Here is a 23,563-nt window from a genome sequence, read left to right as displayed (position 1 = left end):
TATTAAATGTATTTTTAGTGTCTAAATTTAAATATAAAATTGAAATTCATTAATATTCTAAATTTTGATATATTTTAATTTACAAACTTTAAAAATAAATCCACATATTTTTCTTAACTCATGCATTAATTTGGTTTTACATGTTAAAGAGTGTTTTAAGCTTACCCTTTGAGCTCAAATGTGTATGATATAAAAAAAAATTAACGTTTCTTGATTAAAACAACAAAATTCATTAAATTTTATACTGTGTTTGGTTTCGGCCATGGAACATCAGAAACAAGAAATGCAATCAAGTTTTTTTTTTTTTTTTTTTTTATGATACAAAAGATAAGAAAAAACGAAACAAAAGTTTTTATTGAACTTTCTCTTCTCACATGCTTGAGATTTGACAGAAAGTTTACTTTTATTTAACTTTTATAATACTTTATATTAGCCAAATAAATTTAATTAATTAAAATCAAATAAAATATAATAAATAAAATAATAGTAATAGAAATAAAATAAATAATAATAGTAATATTAATAATGGAGTGAGAATAATATTAATATAAATAAAATAATAATAAATAATAATATAAATAGAATAATAATGATAAATATAATAACAATAAGTATAAATAATAATAAAATTTTATTTTTATCACTTAAATATATTTTTAATCTATTAATTTCATCACATCATTTCCTACTTTTTACAAATTTTCATCTAAAATTATTTCATTTCTCACCATCTTTCTCTTGACCTAAACAATTTCATTCTCAACTTTCTTTCTCTTCAAATCCACTAATTTTCACTTTCCCAAATTCACCATCTAATCTAAACAAAATCTTAAAGTTTAAAAATTAAAATATATTAAAACTTGGGATATAAATAAATTTTAATTTTATATTTAAATTTAGAAACTAAAAATATATTTAATCGGATAATCAAACATTAAATAAATTAAGAAGTAAAAAATATTAAAAATAGAAGCAAATGATTCGTTGTAAAGAAAAAAAAAGATAGAGTTTGAGTATTTGCGTGGAAAAAAGAGAGTCAAATACTTGCAATAGAAAAAACAAAATGTGGGCTTTGATTATAATAGGGATAAGTGTGATAACTTTTTGGTTTAAAATGAGAAGAAATCGAGAGAAGATTGAAGAGAGATTTGTCCCTAACAACTAGGGATGCTAGAGGCCTACAACCCTACCTGCCTCCGTGGCTTCCACAATTCCACGTTTCCCTAATAATTTCAGTGTTACAGTGAAACTCGATTATTTCATCCCATTATTTGCATTTCTTACCATAACATACATTCAAATTTTATCAATTTTATTTTATTTTAAACACCTCTTCTTTGAATAAACTCATTTTATAATTCACTGCTTTTTAAAATAACAGAATGTTTTTTTTTTATTAGTTTAGCATTTCTCTTATTTTCATTGGAGGTACGTAGCTAAATTAAAAATAATATTACAAAGCGAATTCTTTTATTATTCCTTATTATATTTACTACTTTAACACCTGTAACTGTAATCATACTGTTATTAATATTGTTAACACAAAATCTTCACTTGTCGTAATGTTATTTTAGTGTATCGAATATCAAATAAAATAAACTTTTGCTACGTTTTTATTCTATAATATTTTTATCACATTTTATAGTATCTTATGATTATACATTTTTGCCTTTGTTTTTTCTCTCAAGAGTGTGCTAAAGTCATAAATTACGATCACACTCTTTTGAAAACACTATCTGATCTCATAAATAGTAGCAATATACTTTGAAATTATGTTTAAAACCGATATCAAAATTGGTATTTTAATTAATTTTCTTAAAGAATTATCATCCAAAGAAGCATATAAAAAGTGAAGTTGTGGAAGGAAAAAAGCAAAGTGGCCTTGGTTCTTCAGGAGAACAAGAATTATAAATATATATATACACGACAGTACATAGCTACTATAGATAAAAAGACATCAATTATGACACTGCTTTGCCCTCTGTGTCTTTGATTGCAATCTGAGTTCAAAGGTTTTGAAGAACCAAACCATGCTGGGTCCCTAGAGGTTAGTGTTCACTTCACACTTGAAAATTTTCTACTATTTCATCCTAATTAATTAATTCTCATGCATAGCCTCTATAATTTTCTCTGTCTCTGCACTCCATCATCAGAATGAATGAATGAATTTTTTGTGTGCACGTATGAAGTTTCCTCCTATGGCTTTTGAGAAAGAAAAAAGCTTTAATTTTTGTGTCAATTTCAGATACCCTGTTGCTCCTTCTGTGCCTATTTTCGCCATGTCTCCCTCCATTTGCTTCACTTTATTGTTTTGTGGGATAAAAGCAAATTTAGAAAGGAAATCTCTGGAAGTGCAACTCACTATTTTCTGGAATGAAATCACCTATCTTGTTTTCTTCCTCATCTTTTTCTTCCCTTCTTTACACCTTTCTGATATTTCTGAACCATTATTGTAAAGCAAAATGAGAAAGTGAATGCGACCCAAGAGAGTAGGGAAATCAAATATCATGATTGGCATTGCAAAACGCCTAATAATTTAAACATGCCACTGCTCCATGGTATGCAATACTTGTTCTGCGATTGAAATTGGCGACCAAACTTAGTAGGACTAATTCATCATTCCATTTTCTCTCTCATTTTTTTTCCTGAGAAAATCCACGTTCAAAATTACGATGCTACATCTATAAACTTCCAACACCACAAGGGTCATTTTAATGATACTAAAAAGGTGTCCTCGTAGTATCAAATCTGCTATAGTGCTCTGATTTTTATGTTCTTTAATCTGCAAATGCTACATAGATTTAGGTCTTTACAAAACCTCAATAGCCCTTCTCTTCCCTCGTCTTGTCATTCCAGAATAAAAAGCATCCATCATGCATGTGAGAATTCTCACATATCTCTTGTCTTTACTCTCAACAGTTCAATATGAAATTCCCCAGTGGCGGCTATGTTAGATTTCAAGCTTCATCTTTGTTTGTCTCTCACAAACACTTAACCTCTTAAAACAAGAAAAAAGTAACACCACACACATATCTGAATGTTGATGATGATTATTATCTTCAATCATATTAAAATACAACTATAATCATCAGCCACAAAGCATACTTTAAAGGACTTGATTGAGCATGTGAAGGATTCGGTAATGAACATTATATGGTTTGTTTTATGGAGAAATAAGATATGTGTCAGAGTTCCTACAATATAGTTCACTGTATTTTTAATATTTTAATTCGTTTTAATTATTGCGGGCACATGGTAACACACTTGGAAGAAGTTGGCACGAAGCAACACGAGTGCATGATTCTGAAACATCCATTATATTACAGCTAGTGCTTGTGCGGTTTGGGATAACATTAAACAGATAATGAAGCAAAAATATCAGAATTGAAAGGGGCTTCTCACCCTACACTCCAGTGCTTGTGGCTCCACACTTATTAGTGTCATACACCTACCATATGGTCCATGCCTATTTCTCTAACACATTCATCTATTTCAATTTTTTCCCCTCTACATTTTTATTATCTTAAGTAAATCTCTTCAACTAGAAGGAACTTTGTTCATATCGTAAATCACTCTTTTCAAATTAAAGTGAGAGATTGAGTTGTGACTTTGGGAAGGTTTTGGAAGGTTCGAAGGATGCTAAGTCGTGATAATGATGTATACTATGATCAATCTTATCATATGCATTTTATTTTTCACAGTTGTTTTCAAGTCATATATGTCGTGCACAATTTCGATTCAGTTTTGTCCCACACAGTTCCAAGGATTCAAACTAATTTGGATGTGAAAATTGCTTTGCCACACTCTTAGGCATTTCTTCAAATAGTTTTTACTCACATTATTATGCCCTGAAAAGGCTACACACCCTGATAAAAAGTCCTTCCATTGCTTCTTAAATGAATGATGGGTAATTCAACCTAGTCATGTGAGTTTCTTGTAGTGGCTTGTTGCTAAAAAGATCGGAAAAATCCAGTTTCAAATGTATATCTATATATATATATATATATATATATATATATATTTTTTTTTTTTTTAAATTCAGAAATCCTTTTTCGAAAAAAGTGAAAATCATAATTGGTTTACAGAGATCTGATTACCCTGGACATAGAAAGGTCCTTTCAGTGTCATTAACATGAAGCCAAGGTATTTTATTAATAATTATAATAATGACAATATTATTATTGATATTTATTATACATTATTGTATGGTAAAATTATTAATATTAATATAACTTTTTTAAAAATTTTACTAACGACAATTCACGTTAATAATGTATTTTGTATGTTAATTTGTAGTTCATGTCTTCTTCAACTCATTTTTTTTTTCTTTTTATCGTACGGTTTGTAATATTTTATTATTATTTTCCTTTCATATAGTAAAAATTAGGATGCAACAGTTTTCATTATAATATATGCAATAATCCTATTTTTTTTGTCTTTAGTGCATGGTGGAAGTATAAGATCAATTTTACTTTTTTTTTTTAATTAAAGTACTATATAAATAAATCCTTAATTTTTTTATTTTTGAATCTAATTACTTACATAAAAAATTTGTCATGACTATTAGTAGAAGAGAAAACAAAAGAAGAGATAGGAGGGCAAGTAAGGAATTGCATCTTGTAATAAGAATGGAACTGTGCTATGCACATGCATAAGTTTTGAGAATTAAAATCATGTTTTATTTTTTATGGAAAAGATAATATTTTGAAGGAATCAGATAGTTAAAATTTGAAGTGTGTGATATATATGGTAAATTCTTTTTAATACGAAGAAGCTTAAAACTACAGAGGAAGCTAGTTAGCTGGTAGTGAAAGTCGTGAGAATAGTAGCAATGTTTTGTGGAAAACCTGATCAGATGTCAATTTCAAGAGAAAAAAGTATGAAAAAAATGAGAGGTTTTGGGTTGAAGAAGAGGAGTCCTGCTATTAAGGGGTGCAGTGTTAGTTTTGTTGCACAATACCAACAACCCCTCATTAATGGTGGAAGCAAAACATCACACGAAGCCCAAGAAATTAAAATCTGAACTGCATTGCAGAGGAAGAGAGGGGTGCTATTATGTTTTGCTGTAATAAGGAACCCCTATGGCGCTCCAAGTGGGCACCTATGTCACCCTTAGGTCTTAACACTTTCGGGTCATCGCTTTTTCTATGAAGGGTAAAAGGCACTTACATAGCACCCAGTACTACTTCACCCTAATACTACTCCACTACTTCACAAACCAATTTCACTTGTGTTTTTTATTTCAACCCTTTATCTCTACAATAGCTCTTATAGCCATTAATGCGCCTTAAAGACAATGCTAGGAATCATCAATCATGGAATTATCTAGCTATACTAATCTTGGTCTTAATTAATATCACTAACCCCCTTTTAAAAATTGTAGCGTGGTGTCCTGTGTTGTTGTTAGTTATATATTTCCTTCACATCCCTACCAACAAACAAATACAGAAAAAAGAAGATTTTGATAAAATGAAAAACCTTTTGGCATAATGAAAAGACCATGGAGTTGGATGCTGTTGTGGTGAATTGAATGGACTGAAATTTTGATCTGTGGTTTCTGGTTCAGCAACACTTATGCTTGATGTAGGCATATTCTTTTCACGTAGCAGGTCCTATCCATCGAAAGCGAAATGCTTTTAAAAATTCTGTACTTTTTGTCTCTTCACTTTTAATGTAATGTTGCAACAATACCATTCTTATTTTATTATTGTTATTTGTTTTATGACACAGTCAATGTTAAACTTGTGTCACTATTTGATGATTATTTTAAAGTATAAAATAATCTCGAAACCCTCTCTTTGGTTAGTTACGACAGAGGGAGATAATAGGTGGGGGATTACAGCAAAAGCGTGGAGGTGAATGTGGAGTGGTTGTTGCAGTTGCAGAGTATGGAGAACAGTAACATCTTGTTTACCGCGTGAGCGGCTCGTGCATGCAGTTCCACTCTTCAATCTCGAGGTGGCTTGGTTGGTTTGTTTTCTAGGTGACAACACTTTTCTTCTTCCGCCAGTCTCTCTGTGTCTTGAATCGCTTGGTTCACTGCACTCGGAGAACTTCTTTTGTTTGACCTTGGACTTGGTGTTGTGGCCAACATTGCAATAGGGTCGGTGATAGCTTTGAATTCAAGAGGGTAGCGTTTCGCCTCAAAACGGTTTTGGCTTCTTCTTGTGTATCTTCTAGGTTCTGCTTTTGAATTTACTTATTCTATTGTGGTGTTATTGGGGTTTGAAGAATAAATTATACTTCTTTTTTTATTTTAAGTATTGGGATCCTGGTCTTTAGAGGGTTTCCAACATGCCAACAAGTGTTGTCATTGGCTGTTTTGTTGAATTTCTGAGAGGTTCCTCGTACTTGGTCCCTGTTTGTGGTGGTGGCATTTTATATTCAGTTTAGTTTTTCTCCATCAGCGAGAGAAACTTGTTCCCTTGATTTTGGGGGTGTGGTGTATTTAAGGTGTCGCAGAAGCAGGGGAAGGGTTGGAGGTGGCATTTTCTCTTCGTATGTGGGACATTTGCGTTTGATTGCAAGCTATGCTGGTCTCTGATGAGGGAGATTTTGATGTGTTTTTTGACTCAGTGGATTGTTTCTCACCGACCCAAGGGTCTGCTCTGACAGAACAAGAGTCGGGTTATGAGATTTGGGCGAATGAGCCCGTGAGCGTGAAGGAAAGGAGGGGAAAGTTTTTGCAGGGGATGGGGTGGCATCATGGTTCTTCCGAGCTTTGTTCTCAAGAGAATAATAATATGATGAATTCTGATAGCTCATCAGTGAGATTTGAACTGGAGAGGACCGGCGATAGTGAGGAAGTTTCGGATACTTGTAGTTGTATTTTGCCTTATGATCAGGTTTCTGAGGAGTTGGTTCTCTCGGGAAGCGAAACAACTTCTGAGGATCAGAAAGGAGGCCCCAAAGATAAACCAGATGCAAGTTTAGAAGGGAAGATTTATGAGGTTTCTTTCACAGATCAAGAGGTTAGACATAGAAAAGCTGAGGCTAGAGAGGAAGAGAAGAAAAGTTGGTGGAAACACTTTGTAAGCAACAAAAAAGGAGGTTGGGGAAAAGTCAGTTCAAAGTTGAATTCAGGGCCAAATAAAACTCGTAGAATAAAAGTAAAGCAGAATAAGAAGAGGTGGATGGAGTTCAGTGCACTGTATATTGGGCAAGAGATTAGAGCTCACGAAGGCCTGATTTGGACTATGAAGTTTAGTCCCAATGGCCAATATCTGGCTAGTGGTGGTGAAGATGGTGTTATACGCATATGGCGTGTGACATCACTGAATACATCTAGTATCTGCTTCAATGCAGAAGACAGTGCTGTTAGCAAAGTGAAACATGGCTCCTCTGGTTCTCAGCAGAAACACTCAAGCCAATCCTTCGTTGTTCTTCCTAACAAGATTTTGAAAGTCGAGGAATCACCATTGCATGAATTTTGTGGTCATACCAGCGATGTCCTGGATTTGGCTTGGTCCAATTCTGATGTGAGTTTCATTTGCAAAAGCTTTTTATATTTAGACCATTTACAAACTTTGTTAAATCTGATCTAGAGTTTGTTCCTCTTGCAGACTCTCCTTTCTTCTTCTTCGGATAAAACTGTTCGCTTGTGGAAAATTGGCTGTAATGAATGTCTGAGAGTTTTCCATCACAAAGACTATGGTAAGTATGGTTTGTTTACTTTCATAATTTTCTAGAATGTGGGAAATTGCGATATCTTAATCAAACAAGTGTAATAACCATTTTGTCTTGTTCTGACATGGAAACAGTGACTTGCATTCAATTCAACCCGGTTGACGAAAATTTCTTCATCAGTGGTTGCATAGATGGCAAAGTCCGAATATGGGGTATCCATGAAGAGCGAGTTGTTGACTGGGCAGACATTCGAGATGTGATAAGTGCTATAAGCTACCGACCAGATGGACAAGTATGCTGTGATTTCTTGACCGAATCTCTGTGATTTTGTATGTCTTGTTACTAATCACAATTCTAGATTTTTTTCTTCATTAGATATTGAACCTATGACTATTCACTTGTGCAGGGTTTTGTAGTCGGTTCCCTCACAGGCACTTGCCGCTTTTATGTCACCTCAGGTATTAACCCGCGGATTACTAGTTAATTAAGTCTTGAACTCCCTTTAGTAGGGTGAAATAGCAAAACTTATATGAATTAAAGTCTCTAAATAGTATTTCTAATTGTTTAGGCAAACATTTCCAGCTTGATGCGCAAATTCGTGTCCATGGAAAGAAGAGAACGTCTGGCAACAAGATAACAGGCATTCAGGTTTTATTTTTTCCTTGAAACTTTGTCACCTCTAAAATTTATACTTTTCTCTTACTTTGCTTACATTTCAACACCCTTATTACATTGCAGTTTTCTCAGAAAAACCATCAGAGAGTTATGATTACATCTGAAGATTCCAAAGTTAGAATATTGGAAGGCATTGAACTTGTTCAAACATATAAAGGTAGAGCACTAAGCAATGAGTAGTCAACCACATGATTGTTGAATTAGTTACTAATATCTTTAAACAATTGCAAGATTTTTCAGTATGATCTTTTCATCTGGTTGCATTGATAGTCAAAAACACTGTTGAACACTTCAAGTTTTAAACTTGGAGCGACTATCACAGAAATTGTCGAACATTTCATCCTTAAACTGAATGCCCACCTTCTGTATCTGATATAAAGTTATATGCATGTCATATAGCACAGAAAGTCTTTATTTTCCATTTACAGATTGCATGTGTTCTTATGTGATCTTTTACTTCACCTAATCTAAATTGTGGCTTTTACAAGTTAAGATAAAACTTGCTTCCACCATCTACATTATGACATTGTTGATACTTAATTCACATGGAATGTTCTAAGTTGGTTGATCATACTACTCTCTGCAGCTCTTCCAAGGTCTGGAAGTCAAATGTCTGGTTCATTTACCTCTGGTGGGGAGCATATAATTTCAGTAGGAGGAGACTCTCGTGTGTACATGTGGAACTTCAATGACTTGGGAAACACTTCTCCAAAAAGTACAAAATCCAAGTATTCCTGTGAGTACTTTGGCTCTAAAGGGGTTACTATTGCAATACCTTGGTCTAGCATGACTGCAGAAGAAAGAGGTTCTGGCAATGATTTGGCCCACTATTCTTCAGAAATGCAACCCCAACTAGAAGCTGCTCATGGTGTCAGGGAATCAGAACGTTTTTCTTTTGGAAGTTGGTTCTCCATTGATGGTACATGCAGGGGTTCTGTTACATGGCCCGAAGAGAAGCTTCCTAGTTGGGATTTACCTCTTGCAGAAGTTGAATTTGATCACCAGAAGCAAAAATACGTATCAGAAACATGGGGATTATCCATTGTGGCAGCAGGTTGTGATGGAACCATAAAGACATTCCATAACTTTGGACTTCCAATTAGGCTTTAGAACAATGGCATGGCTTTGTGGAGTATAAAGTAACTGCTTACTTTGCATTCAAGGTTCTATGGTTTTGGCTTTCCATGTTAAAGGTGGTAAAAGATGGAGATTCATAGAAGAGTTTGAGGGCCTTGGATTCGTAGCATAACCTACAGAAAAATTGAGGCTTTGAGTAAGAAAGATGTTTATCTGAGCAGTGTTGTGCTCAACTACGACTATTCTCATTACTGAATTCATGATACATGTCAAACATTGTTGACATATTCCACGAGTTTGTAAATTTACAGTTTTAGTATGTCACCGATTTAAGGTGGTCTGCTTGTAGAGTCAGGCCACCAGAACCCTCAGCTTTCTTATTGTAACATTTATTTTTGTGAATATTAGCTAACTTATACGATAGGTATAGATTAATAAAAAGAAGAAAACTCAATTGAATTTTTGTTCAAAATACGAGCTTTTCTTGCTTTATGCAGTTTCTCTTCATTAACAATGATATCTTAACTTTTCTTCTTACAGATGTATAAACAAGTAGACCCTAACCTTATATTCTTCAAGTTTGAATTTGGTTTGTGAAAAAAGAAAAAAAGATGATTAAGTACATAACTCATTAACGAGTCCAGTTAAAGTTTTGACTTTGACATTAAAAAAATACAAGGTTTGAGCTTAAGCTCGTTTGTTTAATTATGTTTTTTGACTTCATGAATATAATATTTAATAATTACTTTAATATTTTATAATTATCTACTAATAACAAAACGTGTTTAACGTGTAATATGTGAAATTAGTTGTTTTAGACTGTTATATTTTTTTAACTTAGCAAATAAAAAAACTCATTACTTATTGACAGTGAAGGAAAATAATAATTTAAACAAAATTGATAATATTTTGTGCCATTATTTCAAAGTCAATTTGTGTTTACGCTAGTTTTCATAAAACCTCTTCGAAAATAAACATAGCTTTTATGTAAAATATATATATATATATATATATATATATATATATATATATATATATATATATATATATATATATATATATATATATATCGTACCCAAAAAAGACATGCTTTATTGCCGTTATGATTAAAATATCCATTTCAGTATCTGATTAACGCAGTGCATGTATCGTCCTGTTTGTCTTGATTTGCAGATATTCAAAAAAAGTTGTTAAACAAATCAGAATACATAATAAATCTAAATTAAATAGTAAAAAAGTACTGTACTTTCATGAGAAAAGATAAATAGACATGTCTTACGATTTTAACTCTATGTATACAAGGAAAAGAAAAAAGAGTTGTTATTTTTTGCGGACCATGCTAGTAAAATCCTTTTCTTCAAAAATGACACCAAGTAAGGAACAATTAATATCTCATTCTCATATTTCATTATAATTACTATAAATAAATAAATTTCGACTTAATAATTAATAAAATAGTAAATGAGGTTATGTGAAGAAAAAGACTGAAGAGAAAATAGAAAGACCTAGGGTGTAGTGCGAAAGGTTAAAAAAGAGAGTAAAAATGAAAACAGAAGAGAGACATGTGATAGAACACAGCGTTTGGCGAAACTTGTTCATCGGTTCAGGGAAAGCGATTTGTGAAGATGATTCATCAGCGTGAAAAGGTACACCACCTCATAACCCATCTTTTCATTGTTTTCCCCCTTTCTCTAACCCTTGAATTTCATGGTGCAATGTGAACTTCTCTTTCCAACAATTTCGCAACTTTTTATACATAATACTATACTCGTCAAGAATAGATTCTGAAAGATCGAAACTAGTTCAGTCAATTTTGGCAGTGGAGTTTCTCAGAATTTTGACGATACCGTCTTAGTCAAAGTTTAGCGATTCAATATTGTTCTTTTATTCTAATTCAAAAAGACAAAAAGTGTGCGCACATGCACATTTCTCTAACTCTTCAAAACTTTTTTTTTTTTCTAGAATTCGAACAATCAAATCACATTTATACCAGTTCCGATTCTCAGTCGCTTACACTCTTAGTTGCTCACTCTTTCTTTTTTGCTTTACCTTATTTAATATTATTAACATTAGGATTTTTTGTGTTGGAACACTTTTCTAAAGATACTGTTTGAGAAGAGAATAAATAAATGAATTAAGAATACACTTATATATATCAACTTTATTATGAAAAAGGTTGCTTTAGTTTATCTATAAAATAATTTTAAATTATAGAATTTTTCTTTTTTTCTATTTCCTATACGATATGCGTTTGTAGAAAGATTTTTTTCTCTAAACGTTTCAGCAATAAAAACATACTTCCAAGCTTCTAAAATCAGGCTTCACTCTTTATTATTATCTCAATTTTTAAACACTGATAAATTTTTCAATTTTATCTATCCTGCTCTAAGTTAATTTGTTGAGCCAGAAGAGTCTTCTAGACTTCTATAAATGTTAATTATTAAGTTATGACAATTTAGCTTTTAGTTCTTTCCCTAAACCTGGCCACACTAGCCTTGGTGATGCTTCAACTACACAAGCTAACACTTCTTATAATCCTTTCCTACAATTTAAGTCAGAAAAGTCTTCTAGACTTCAGTGATTTTTTATTTACTTATTTGTCAATATTGAATGTCTAACTGAAAAATATAGACTTACAAGGACTGAAAAGATCATTTAACCTACTTTTGGAGTAGAGTGTTGTGTTAATATTAGATGCATCTCTATAATCAAGTGTTTTTCGAATCGTTAAAATTAAGGTTAAATAAGTTTTTAGTATATTCAAAATTGTTAAAATATATATGAATTCTATGGCTTATATATTGCCATGCATAGTGTTTACCATGAACGGGTCTCTACTAGCAATACTCTTTCTTTTATGACATCTTTTTAGGGGCATCCTCATTAATGTTGCCCCAAAAGTGTCGTGTGAATGTGCTAGATAGCATAATTCTGTAACGGATTTTAAAGATTGTTATGAACACTTTGAACATAAAATAAGATACAAATGTTCTGAAGTTAAAATAATTTTTACTTCCGATAACTTGCATCTTGTTTTCAAAATCCTTTAGAATTTTGAGTTATGAGTTGCGACTTCATAGAAATTTGTTGCAACTGGTAATTGACCCATATTTGAGTTGCTTAAGTTGAACTAGAAAATGCTGCATTTGTTAACGTGTTCCTTTAGGAGATATGCTAAGGAATAATTAATTTTGCATTTTTCTGACTTTTGAGTTGCCCCAATTTTCTTAATTTGTTTCAACAGTGGATATGTAAGGAGTAATGGATACTAGACCTTGTGATTGTTTTGATGAGTTTATGTGCTCTTAATATATAGAAAATGTTGACAGGACCCTTTTTGTGCTTTGCTGCGCAGTTTTAATGTGTCTTTTATCTCGATACTCAACCAATTTAGAATTTATCTATGATTATTGATAGCAATATTTTTCCTTTTTCTAAAACATTTCTACTTATAGTTTGTTTCGTGGCCTAATATTAAAATGCGTGTCCATAATTGTCTCATTGAATTTGATAGACAGATATCTGTCTAATATGTGGTGATAAAGGAGATCCGAAGTGCCACGTATATTGCGTCGAATGTAAAGCGTGTGTTCAGCATAGGTATGTGTTTTTTCGCATTGTATGATATTATATGGTATGTCAGAACAGAATTGGAATTTGATTTATTTGTCTCTTCTAGTTTATATACATTGGAAAAAATAGGAAGCCATCGGTACTGTAATTTTCAATATTGACGCTTGTTTATTCTCGATTGCCTAACAAAAATTTAAGAATAAGGAAAAAATATTGAGGCTCACATTATAATATGACTATATGAAAATCGTAATTTGGAACTAAATAAAAGGAAAGAAAAAGTAGAACTAATGAACTAACTGAATGTACATATACATTATATGTTCTAAGATGTCCTCAAGATGGAGCATGTATATTATGTACTTTTGTCTTACAAGTTGTTATACATTAACGAAAAGATCTGCCAAATTATAACAATTGCGGCAGGAATTTCTCAACAGTAATGTTTTATCCCTGATCAATCTACCATGTATCAACAATATCAGTTTGCTAGGTCTTTTATTGAATGACTACATTTAGAAGCTATAAGTTTAGAGTTATAGGTTACCACTTTATGGGCTTCATTGATTATGATTCAAATTTTCTATTTTTAATTAGCTACCTTCGCTGTATGAATTCAAATATTGCAGTTTCATTGAGTATTAAAAATAGGAACCACAACATTTGAACTCTTATTGTGAAAGTCACTGAAAGCTTTATGTGATTAGCAAGCTCCTCTGCATATAAACCTCCAATCTCTTCTTCTTTGAAGGTCACTTACCACTTTTAGATTTATCATTTTATTACTTTATGAAGGAAAGTAATTTGTTTAGAGAAATTGTTGCTGCATTTGTAAATTCAAATGACTAACTAGCTAATATTTCACTAAATCTCTGAGGTTCTAGAGGCAACTCTATAGAATAAACTACGTGTAAAGTTAAGTGGTAAATTTATTAAGGAGCTTAATATTCGTCTTATTTTGATTCTAATTTACACTGCACCAGTTTATATATTGATGTGATCTGAATATATCCACAATTCATACATACTTGTGTTTCAAGTGGAGAAGTGAAAGTATAAAACTGGAACCTAAGATGTTGTGTACTTCTCTTTCTAGCCTGATATATGTAAATGTGCTTAACAAATAGTTTATATATTTGCAGATATTGTTTACATAAGTTCTATACAGAAGATGATGGAACAATTGTTTATATATTTGCAGATATTGTTTAGACGAGTTCTATACAGAAGATGATGGAACAATTATCTGGAAATGTGAGGACTGTGCACCACGTAACCCCAAAAGATGGGGATCTGAAGAATTAAGAAGAAGCAAGCGTGTAACTCATGTTGCTGAAGCAAAATATAGAAGGATAGAAATGAAAAAGGAGAGGTTTGCAGTTAGAAAACCAAAATCTGTTAGATCATCTGAAGGTTTTCATACCGAATGCCATAGGAAAAATGACATTGAGAAGAGACAACCGATCCTTGAAGACAATGGCATCTATTATGAGGAGCCTGAATCACCTAAAGGTCCTATAAATATTTTAACTGACGAGCAAGCATTGGAGCATGGGAAATATGTTTACTCTGAAGCCTTAACGACTCAAGACCATAGTTATCCAGAATTTGACAAGCCTAGCCGTGCTCACCCACTTAGTGATCCAGTTTGGACGTGAGATTTTTACTTTATTTTTCTGTGTTGAGGCTGCTTTTGTCCTGTTAATCATTGAAATGAAGTTCAAGTAATTTGTTATAATTCCCTTAGAGGGTTTTTTATGCACCTTATTTTTACAAACATTTTTTCATGTATAGGGGACAATTTATATTGAACAACGCAACAAATTTTGGTCTTGTTGCTTATGCGTCAAGCGGAGCTTGCTCAAAAGTGCATTTGGCAGTGACAGAGCTTCCTAAACTGCTTGACGTGGAGATGTTATCAAGGCGTGGTATTTGGCCTGAGAGGTTTGATATGTCTCCTCCTAACGGTGATAGTATTGGTCTCTATTTCTTTCCACATTATGAAAGGTATGCTTTATCAATAGAATATATTCTCCATACTGAATGGTTTTGTAATTTCTATGTAAACCTTGTTTTGTATATTCTCTAACATCAATTAGGGATGAGTTAATTTTTGATGGTGTGATGAATGATGTAATTGAACAAGAATTTGCTCTCAAGGCGGTCATTAACAACATAGAGCTCCTCATTTTTTCTTCACATCTATTACCTCCAAATGATCGGAGTATGTTCTAAACCTTCGGCTTTTAATGTAAATTTAGAAAATCTGCTGTGTTAGGTTTTTAATTCAACCACTTATCTAATTTTGCAGGAATTTGTGACAAGTATTATTTGTGGGGTGTTTTCAAACCAAAGTCTGTCGTTGGGGATATTAGGCCCAATTAATCCCCTGAACAGAAACAGTTTGTGGCTTCTTAATCTGCCGTGTCAACTCTATGAAATCTCGTATCAGGTCAGATTGAGCATATTTTCACAGGTCAGTATACAGGGGTCTATGATTTAGAAAATTTGCTATAACAGGCAGTTAATTCAATCACTTACCTAGTTTTCCAGGAATTTGTAAAAAGCTTTATTTGTGGGATGTTTTCAAGTAACTTTTTCAGCTTAAATGTATACAACATTTTTCATCAACTATATATAAAATTGTTTGTAAAACGCTACCCTTGATAGCTAGAGCTTCTTTGTGGTCTTTGTTCCCATCAGCACGAGATAATAGTTCAATTGTGGGTTAAAGTGTATATGTTTGGTTCGGTTACTAATTTGTTTTCCCCTGAAATATTAGAGACCATTACATTCTACTTGAGGTTTATTTATAGGGCAAATAGGCTCCAAAAGCTTGTCAAATGTTTTCGCACGTGGCCACATGTGAAATAGGAATAAGAGTTGATCTTTTGGTGTTTTCGGGAATTGATTTAGTATGTGTTTGTTTTCACATAGGATGTGAATTCATGATTTATTTATAATTTGACACTATTTTGTAACATCCCAAGCAGCTTGAAACTAATAAAAAAAATAGGGAGTTTCATCATAATGCCAAACCAAATAATCCAGTGTACACAATATATTAATACAGTCTTACAAAAGATATGACTATAAAAATATATTAATTATACACTTAAACTAAACTAGTAAACTCTATGTTTAAACTGACCCCTACTAAAGCTCCCACTGGAAAGCTCCTCCATAACCTAAAACGATGGATCCTCATTCTCCAGAAGTGCCCTTAACACTGCAACCACATCTGCTCCCACCGAAAAGGTGATCATCGCAAAAGGAAAACATACAATACGAGACAGAAACACAGAAAGCAAGGGTAAGCTAATAATGATTTAAAGAAAGTTACATTAGAGTAACAACATAATAACAATCAATTATCACAAATTCACACATGAACATTCCAATGCTCACACGCCATTCAACTCTAGACTCAATCATCCGGATATATGCAATTAACATCGGACCTCTTGATGGCTTGCACCGTGTATGATTCCCAAACTCTGCAGAGTTTGGCCTCAAGGGGTTATCACCCAATCATCACAACAGGTAAGTCTCCTTCGCGCCAAAGACTTGATCGAGTCCAGTGGCTAAGACCTCCTGCTACTCCTCACGACATAACTCATTATACTCTATATGAGCTTTAATGATTATTGGAGCGTCAGGATACCAACCAAAACTGAGTCCTTATGTCTTTGCATACCCTACCTCATCCACACTTAGAATTTCTCCATGAAATTCCTCCATAATTCACATACAACAGGTCCATATTCACCCAATCTCACTCAAAGCATACCAAGACAGTCAAAAAGATTCATTTCAGATAAGTTAATGCAATGAAACACATCAAAATAGCAAACATGAAATCTGGCAGCCAGCGCTTAGCCTCAGCATTAAAATCTCGTTCCAGACCTATAGGGGTCCCAGCGCTAGGGCACCGCTCGGCTGGCGCTCAACCTCATTCTTCTCGCATTTTTCAGCGCCAGGCACCGCTGGGCTAGCGCTCAGCGGTGATCCTCTCGCAGTTTTCAAGGCTCAGCCTTGAATTCTGAGGCTCAGCCTCACACCAGAAAACAACACATATTCTGGTTTTCATTGGGAGATGTTTCACTTGATTTCATGACCCAAATTGGCATCTCCATGGCAGTGTTGTCTAGTTTTCAAAATGGTGTTTAAGCAAATTGAGATGATACCAATTAGAGCCATGATTCAAGTGTTCATTTTCCAATTCAACCTCGATTCACACAATGCAATTCTAATTACAAACATTACATTCATTGTATCCTCTAATTAAATCCAATTATCAGCTTCCCTTACCTGACAAAGCGATTCTACAGACCCAAACCGCTTAAAGAACACCAAAACGCATCTAACTCCACAAGATGCTCTATCTACGCATAGAAACATCATAAGAACGATCAGGACCTACCATTATGATCACTGATCAACAAAGACTCATACTGATGATTAAAACGTCACATGCAAGCGGAAGAGAGCTCGCATGCAACAAAAAATAGGAAAGACTAAAAAGAGAGCGGAAACTCAACTTACGCGAACGGAGAAATTGATCGGTCCAATTTGAAGAGCTCGTTGAGAGGATCAATCCTACGGTCTCGGTTCTTCAATCAGACGATCAAAGAGACAAAACCTCTATAGAGAAGTCAGAGAACTCTAGAAAAGTGGTTTCTAGAGAGATGATGTGTTTTAAAATAATGAAACTCGTTTATAATAATTCTATTTATACTAAAACCTTTTAATATTAAAATAATCGAGTCACTATTTTAAATCACTATCACTTCTTAAATGCCATTTTCTAGCATCTTACGTTATTTCAAATAACTTCTGTTTTTTAAATTGAGACATGATACTTTAAATGTTAAATCAAATACACTAACAGTTAAAATAGGAGTTTGTCTCTACTAATTTAAGATAATTCCTTTAGGTGCATAAATCTGGTTAGATGCATTACCTAATGTTAGTGGTACTCAGTTGTTTTGACGTGATTTTAAGTACCTCTTATACACAAATTAATATGTTTATCTTGTACTTCTACCTATAAGACGTTTTCCATTAAATCACATTAGGTATGTGATTTGACTTTGAAAACAGCATAAAAAATATGGACAACTTTTTCATAATCACTTATGAAAAAAAAATCCCAAGGAAAAATAGTTTATATATAAACTCATCTTAATTTATATTTAAGTTTATTTTATTTCTTCTTTTTATTTTACTCGTAAGTTTTTATGAAATGATTATCTCAGTAAAAATACTAAATTTGAGTTAAAGTTTATTATTAACTTACCTCAATTCAATTTTTGACAATCCACACAACGTTAAAAAATTATTTTAAGCAGATGTCTGGATTATTTTATATTTAATAAAATGATTTGATATAAAACCTTTCTTAGAGACGACTTTTGGAAAAACAAATTTCTCTTAAAATGAGCCCTAGCAAAGCTTATTGTAACTTTGTGTTTATAACACGTTTTTGTGTCACTGGACGTGGATTTGCAAAGCAACTTATTGTTATTTGCTTTTATATTATTTTAGACGTGAGTTTGTATATCTCAAATGTGAGAAACGCGCATTCGGCTTCTTTCTATTAGTGGCTCTCACATGGATTTCAATTTTCCACCTTAACACGTGTTCAATCTGTGTTGCATCATTCGAAGTCACCAACAAATATAAAAAAAAATGTGATTTTAATATACATAACTGATCTTATTATAAGAATTTATTTTATATACCTAGGAGAGTTTTTTGCATACTTGATGATTTAATATTTGTTAAATACGATTTTGAAGTAAAAAAGTTTATATTTCCTTATTTATTCTAAAATTAATTTTAACACTGTTATTTGACAAATGAAAATAACTTTTTAAGTGTGTAAATCGAAATTAAAACTGGAACCGAGATTAAAGTTGTGTGAACGGTTCAAATAGGTTGCGGTCTGAAGGGTCAAACTGAAATTAAAGCCTTATGTCACACTTATATCGAGAAGATGTTAAACTATTCTTAACCTAACTTAAAGGTGATGTTAGAGTATTGGAACAAAAATAATTATAAATAATATATAAATGTATTTAAACTTTTCTTTTAAATCCTCTCAAACAAACAATTTATGAGTGTCTTGTCAATTTTTGTACTTTAGTATATAATACGTCATATAGCTTTTAAAATAATATACATTTGATAATCATTAGTTCGGATAAAGTTCAACTTTGGTTGCAATAATAAGCCATAAATTAGTAATATATCCATTAGCTTAATTAGTAGTTAATTTAATTTTAAAAACAGTGATGATTGCTTACCAATATTTTTTTTACACTTAATTATTAGGGAATAAAGTTCTGTGATGAAAATGAAATTATTTTAAAGCAGCTTTGAAACTTGAACTGAAAAGCAAAATGAAGAAGATCTGAAAAGCAAAATGAAGAAGATCTTTCACGTGTAAAATTGCATTTCAGAGGATAAGCTCATTTTATTTGGCTCTAACGCTTATACGAAGAATCACTTAAACTATATAAAACTCCGTTTAATACAGTCTAAAGTTCATATAAGAATCCCTTGCAATTCCGTTTAAATTGCTACCTCTTGAAATTGTAAATAACTCACGACTATAATTTCTTTCAACAGTCAAAATTTTCACGTTTTTTATGATTTTTTAAAATTTTGTATAAAAATTTGTTAGAAATCTTATGAGTTTTTTTTATTTACACATAATTTGCTCATGAATAATCACTTCTATATAAGTTTAAAATTCGTAAGAAATTTCGTGAAAAGAAAATCTGATTTTTTTTTTCTAAACAAAATAATTGGAAGATTGCAATTGTTTTTTTCTGTTGCTAATTTAAATTCGCATGTAAGTTTACTATGAATTTTAAATTTGCAAGTAAATTTTCTGTAAATTTTAAATCCGTAAAGGACATTTGCGAGAAAACCCTCAAGTAGATAAATTTCTCTCTAATTTCTTTAATTAAAAAATTCGCAGAAAATAAGCTGTGAATTAAAAAATTATATTTCAAAACAATTTTATATTTGACAAAGAGTTTATGGATTTATCTACAAATATTTAATAATTTTAAAATATGAAAAATTCGTATAAAATAACTTTGAAACCATACTTACTTCTTTTAAAAATAACATTTATTAAAATATATTAAAACGAAGGAATATATAGCAACAAAAATATTTGCGTAAGATATAAATGGAAGATTCTCAAGTTCACCTAAAAGTAAAATTGTGACAGGACAACAACACTTAACCTTTTTCCAAAATTAGATTTTGAATCAATTTTAATCATAAATAAATTGGTAACAAAAACATAAATTCCTTGCATTACAGTCTACAAAAGATTTTTTTTTTTTAATTTTTGATTAAAATGAAAACTAAGAAAACAAGAAATATAACCTCGTAACATTATAAGTTAGAAAAACTATATTTTTGTTATGAATTAGTGGTTGTTCATAGATTTGATACACTTACTTATATATAATTGATATGTACTGACATAATTCATTACTCTTAATGTAAATATTTGTATTAACTATTTGATTTGTAATCTTTATGGGGTTACATGTTGTATATATAGATAGGATTCTTTCTACCAGTAATAAAACACACATAAAACATTGCTCCATATTCTCTTACTCTCTATTCTTCCTTTTCTTCTTTTTCCTATTATTAGCTTTACTTTATAGCACGTTATCAACATGATGCTCCAACCAACTGAACACTAGTGGAAGTGTTGTGTATCTTCTCTCTAATGACACCACGGTGCTTTATGTGTCTCAATCCAGGTTCTTTCTAATCATTTCTTCATTTACAATCTTATCTTATATTCTCATTCTTGTAATAAGAATTATTTGACTTTATCAATTTTCATCTTCGTCTTATTATTATTATTATTATTATTATGGTGATTATTATTATTATTATTATTATTATTATTATTATTATTATTATTATTATTATTATTATTTTATGAGCTAGTTCTAAACACGTCAAACGTTGCAAAATTTGAATTTGTGACCTTTGGTAATGTAACAAGAAAGAATTACTTATATTGGATATTAAATGTTGAAATACATTTAGATGCAATGGGTCTTGGTGATACTATTAAAGAAAGAAATAAAACATTTGAGCAACTAATTGTCTCCTGCAACAACAATATTGTGATAAGTTCACAAATATTTTGAATTTATTTGCCGCCTTCTTGTGGCTGAACAAAGCAATAAGCTTTTGATAGAAAATCATGAAACATGTCCAATAGGTTATGCTCCATTCCCAGAAGTGAATGCAACAACATTTGATTTATATTTTTATGGTCGTGATAGTAATTATGGACATGGTTATAAAAGAAATTTTAAAAACACATTTTATCACCAAAAGTGGAACAATAATGTGAAAAAAGGAAAAGAAAAATGTGGTGCAAATCTCACCTTACAAGACAATTTTTTGAGGTTGAGTTAGGCTTAAACTTCACTTCTTAACATGGTACCAGAGTCGTTGTTTAAAGTCTATCCTAGCGAGATTTGTGTTTGTTGGGCATATAAATCCACCCGTTATCAAACCATCCATTAATATCTAGTCACACGCATGAGATGTATATAATTTGGCGTGAGGGAGATGTGTTGAAAGTTTCACATTAACTAGATAAGGCAATTTCATGTTTTAATCCAGGCTCTCTCTAATCCTTTTTTTTTCATTTACAATTTTATTTTATATTTTTATTTTTGTCATAAGAATGATTTGACTTTATCAATCTTCATATATGTCTTATTATTATTATGATGATGATTATTAGTATTACTATTATTTTTATGTGCTAGTTCTAAATATGTCAAACCATGCAAATTTTGAATTTGTGACCCTTGATATTACGAGGAAGAATTATTTATTGGATATTGAATGTTGAAATATATTTAGATGCAATGGGTCTTGGTGATGTCATTAAAGAAATAAATAAAGTATCTAAGCATCTAATTTGCTCCTCTAACAACAATATTGCAAAAAGGGATTTCACAAATGTTCTAAATTTATTTGATGTCTTCTTGTGGCTGAACAAAAACAATGAGTTTTTGATAAGAAAAAAATCATGAAACCCGTCCAATTGGTTCTACTCCATTCTCATAAGTGAATACAACAACATTTGATTTCTATTTTTGTGGTCGTGATAATGATTATGGACATGGTCATAAATGAAATTTGAAAGACACATTTTATAAAAAAAAATGGAACAATAATGTGAAAAAGGGAAAAGAAAAATGTGAAAATAATGATAAATAAGATGAGAATATAAGTTATCATTATGGTGGTAAAGGCCATTTGAGTTGTACTTGTCATACACCAAAACATCTTAAAAAACAAGGAAAAGAACATAGAAACATATCTTGCTTATGAAGATGGTGATTCTAATTATGGCCATATGGATGCTACTAATCTTGATATCGTTATTTTATTTTATTTTTGATAAACCAAATGGAAGCATGGATCACCTCATTAGGGATGAGAGTGTTAAAAAATATATTTTCTCATATTATGTTCTTAATTTTAAGATAATGTTTTATATTTGTTTCATGTTGCATATATATAAGTTTTTCTTGATCAATAAAATCCTCTAAATATTTTATTATTCTTCTCCTCTTACATAGTAATATATAATATTGATATTTATGTTTATATGAAGAATGAATGTTGGCAATCTAGTACCAATGATGAGGATATGTGTCTTATTGATAGTGCAACAATTCATATAATTCTTAAGAGTAATAAATTTTCTCATACAAGTTAATGTTAGCATTATTTTTAGTACTACAAATATATTTGAAGGCTCTAAAAGAGATACTATACTTCTACCAAGAAGTTTAACAGAAATTTATTAAGTTTCAAGGATATTTGTCTAAATGGATATCATATTGAGACAAATAATGAAGAAGATATGAAATATTTTTATATCACTAGAATTGAGTTGAATAAAAAAAATGTGTATTGGACAAATTATCAACATTTTCTTATGGTTTACACATATATTAGTACAATTGAGATGCATGTCATGGTAAACCAGAAGTTTATTAATAAAAATGAATGTTTTGTTTGGCATGATCAGTTGGATGGTGTACTATGCATATATTAGTACAATTAAAATGCATGTCATGGTAAACTATAAGTTTACGAATCAAAATAAATTCCTTGTTGGTCATGATCAGTTAGGTCACCCTGGATCTGTTATGATGTGAAAAAAAAGTTGAAAAACTCATGTGGACACCCATTTAAGAGTCAAAAAACTTCTTCAGACCAATGAGTTCTCATGTACTGCACGCTGAAAAAGGAAAGTTGATAATAAGACCATCACTAGAAAAATTAGAAATGAGTCAATCTCATTTTCAGAACGAATACAAGGTGATATTTGTGGTCCAATACACCCATTATGTGAATCATTTAGATATTTCATGATTTTAATTTATGCATCAACTAGATGGTCACATATTTGTTTATTATCAACTCGCAATCAGACATTTGCAAAGTTATTAGCACAATTAAGAGCTCACTTCCCAAATTATTTGATTAAGAAAATCGATTTTGATAATACTGGTGAAATTACATCTCATGTTTT

At 31.5% G+C, this 23,563-nt stretch overlaps 2 protein-coding genes across 4 annotated transcripts; both read left to right on the top strand.

The window, feature by feature from the left end:
* Nucleotides 1–1,930: 1,930 nt before the first annotated feature.
* On the top strand, nucleotides 1,931–9,827 carry LOC114196278 (uncharacterized). Of its 2 annotated transcripts, XM_028086872.2 has the most exons (8): nucleotides 1,931–2,047; nucleotides 5,807–7,478; nucleotides 7,563–7,653; nucleotides 7,761–7,918; nucleotides 8,033–8,084; nucleotides 8,195–8,274; nucleotides 8,365–8,458; nucleotides 8,888–9,827. In XM_028086872.2, exons 2-8 carry the CDS (start codon nucleotides 6,531–6,533, stop codon nucleotides 9,409–9,411), a joined length of 1,947 nt encoding a protein of 648 aa, XP_027942673.2. In that variant the 5' UTR covers nucleotides 1,931–2,047; nucleotides 5,807–6,530; the 3' UTR covers nucleotides 9,412–9,827. The 2 variants fall into 2 exon arrangements, with proteins under 2 accessions (XP_027942673.2, XP_085522216.1); XM_085666090.1 differs by lacking the exon at nucleotides 1,931–2,047 and having other exon boundaries at nucleotides 4,848–7,478.
* A 1,037-nt stretch (nucleotides 9,828–10,864) lies between these two features.
* Nucleotides 10,865–15,594, top strand: LOC114162841 (ASI1-immunoprecipitated protein 2-like). 2 transcript variants are annotated; one of them, XR_014984489.1, is made up of 6 exons: nucleotides 10,865–11,024; nucleotides 12,893–12,978; nucleotides 14,153–14,605; nucleotides 14,746–14,958; nucleotides 15,098–15,175; nucleotides 15,263–15,594. XR_014984489.1 is itself a non-coding variant. In XM_028046818.2 (6 exons), the coding sequence occupies exons 1-6, from the start codon at nucleotides 11,004–11,006 to the stop codon at nucleotides 15,334–15,336; spliced, it is 972 nt and encodes a 323-aa protein (XP_027902619.2). In that variant the 5' UTR covers nucleotides 10,865–11,003; the 3' UTR covers nucleotides 15,337–15,594. The 2 variants fall into 2 exon arrangements, 1 of the variants encoding a protein (XP_027902619.2); XM_028046818.2 differs by having other exon boundaries at nucleotides 15,051–15,175.
* Nucleotides 15,595–23,563: the final 7,969 nt, after the last annotated feature.

The sequence above is a fragment of the Vigna unguiculata genome, chromosome 9, assembly GCF_037176805.1.
Source record: "Vigna unguiculata cultivar grain cowpea cultivar isolate G323 ecotype 2 chromosome 9, ASM3717680v1, whole genome shotgun sequence".
NCBI lineage: Eukaryota > Viridiplantae > Streptophyta > Magnoliopsida > Fabales > Fabaceae > Vigna > Vigna unguiculata.
This window is presented reverse-complemented; position numbering and strand designations above follow the sequence as displayed.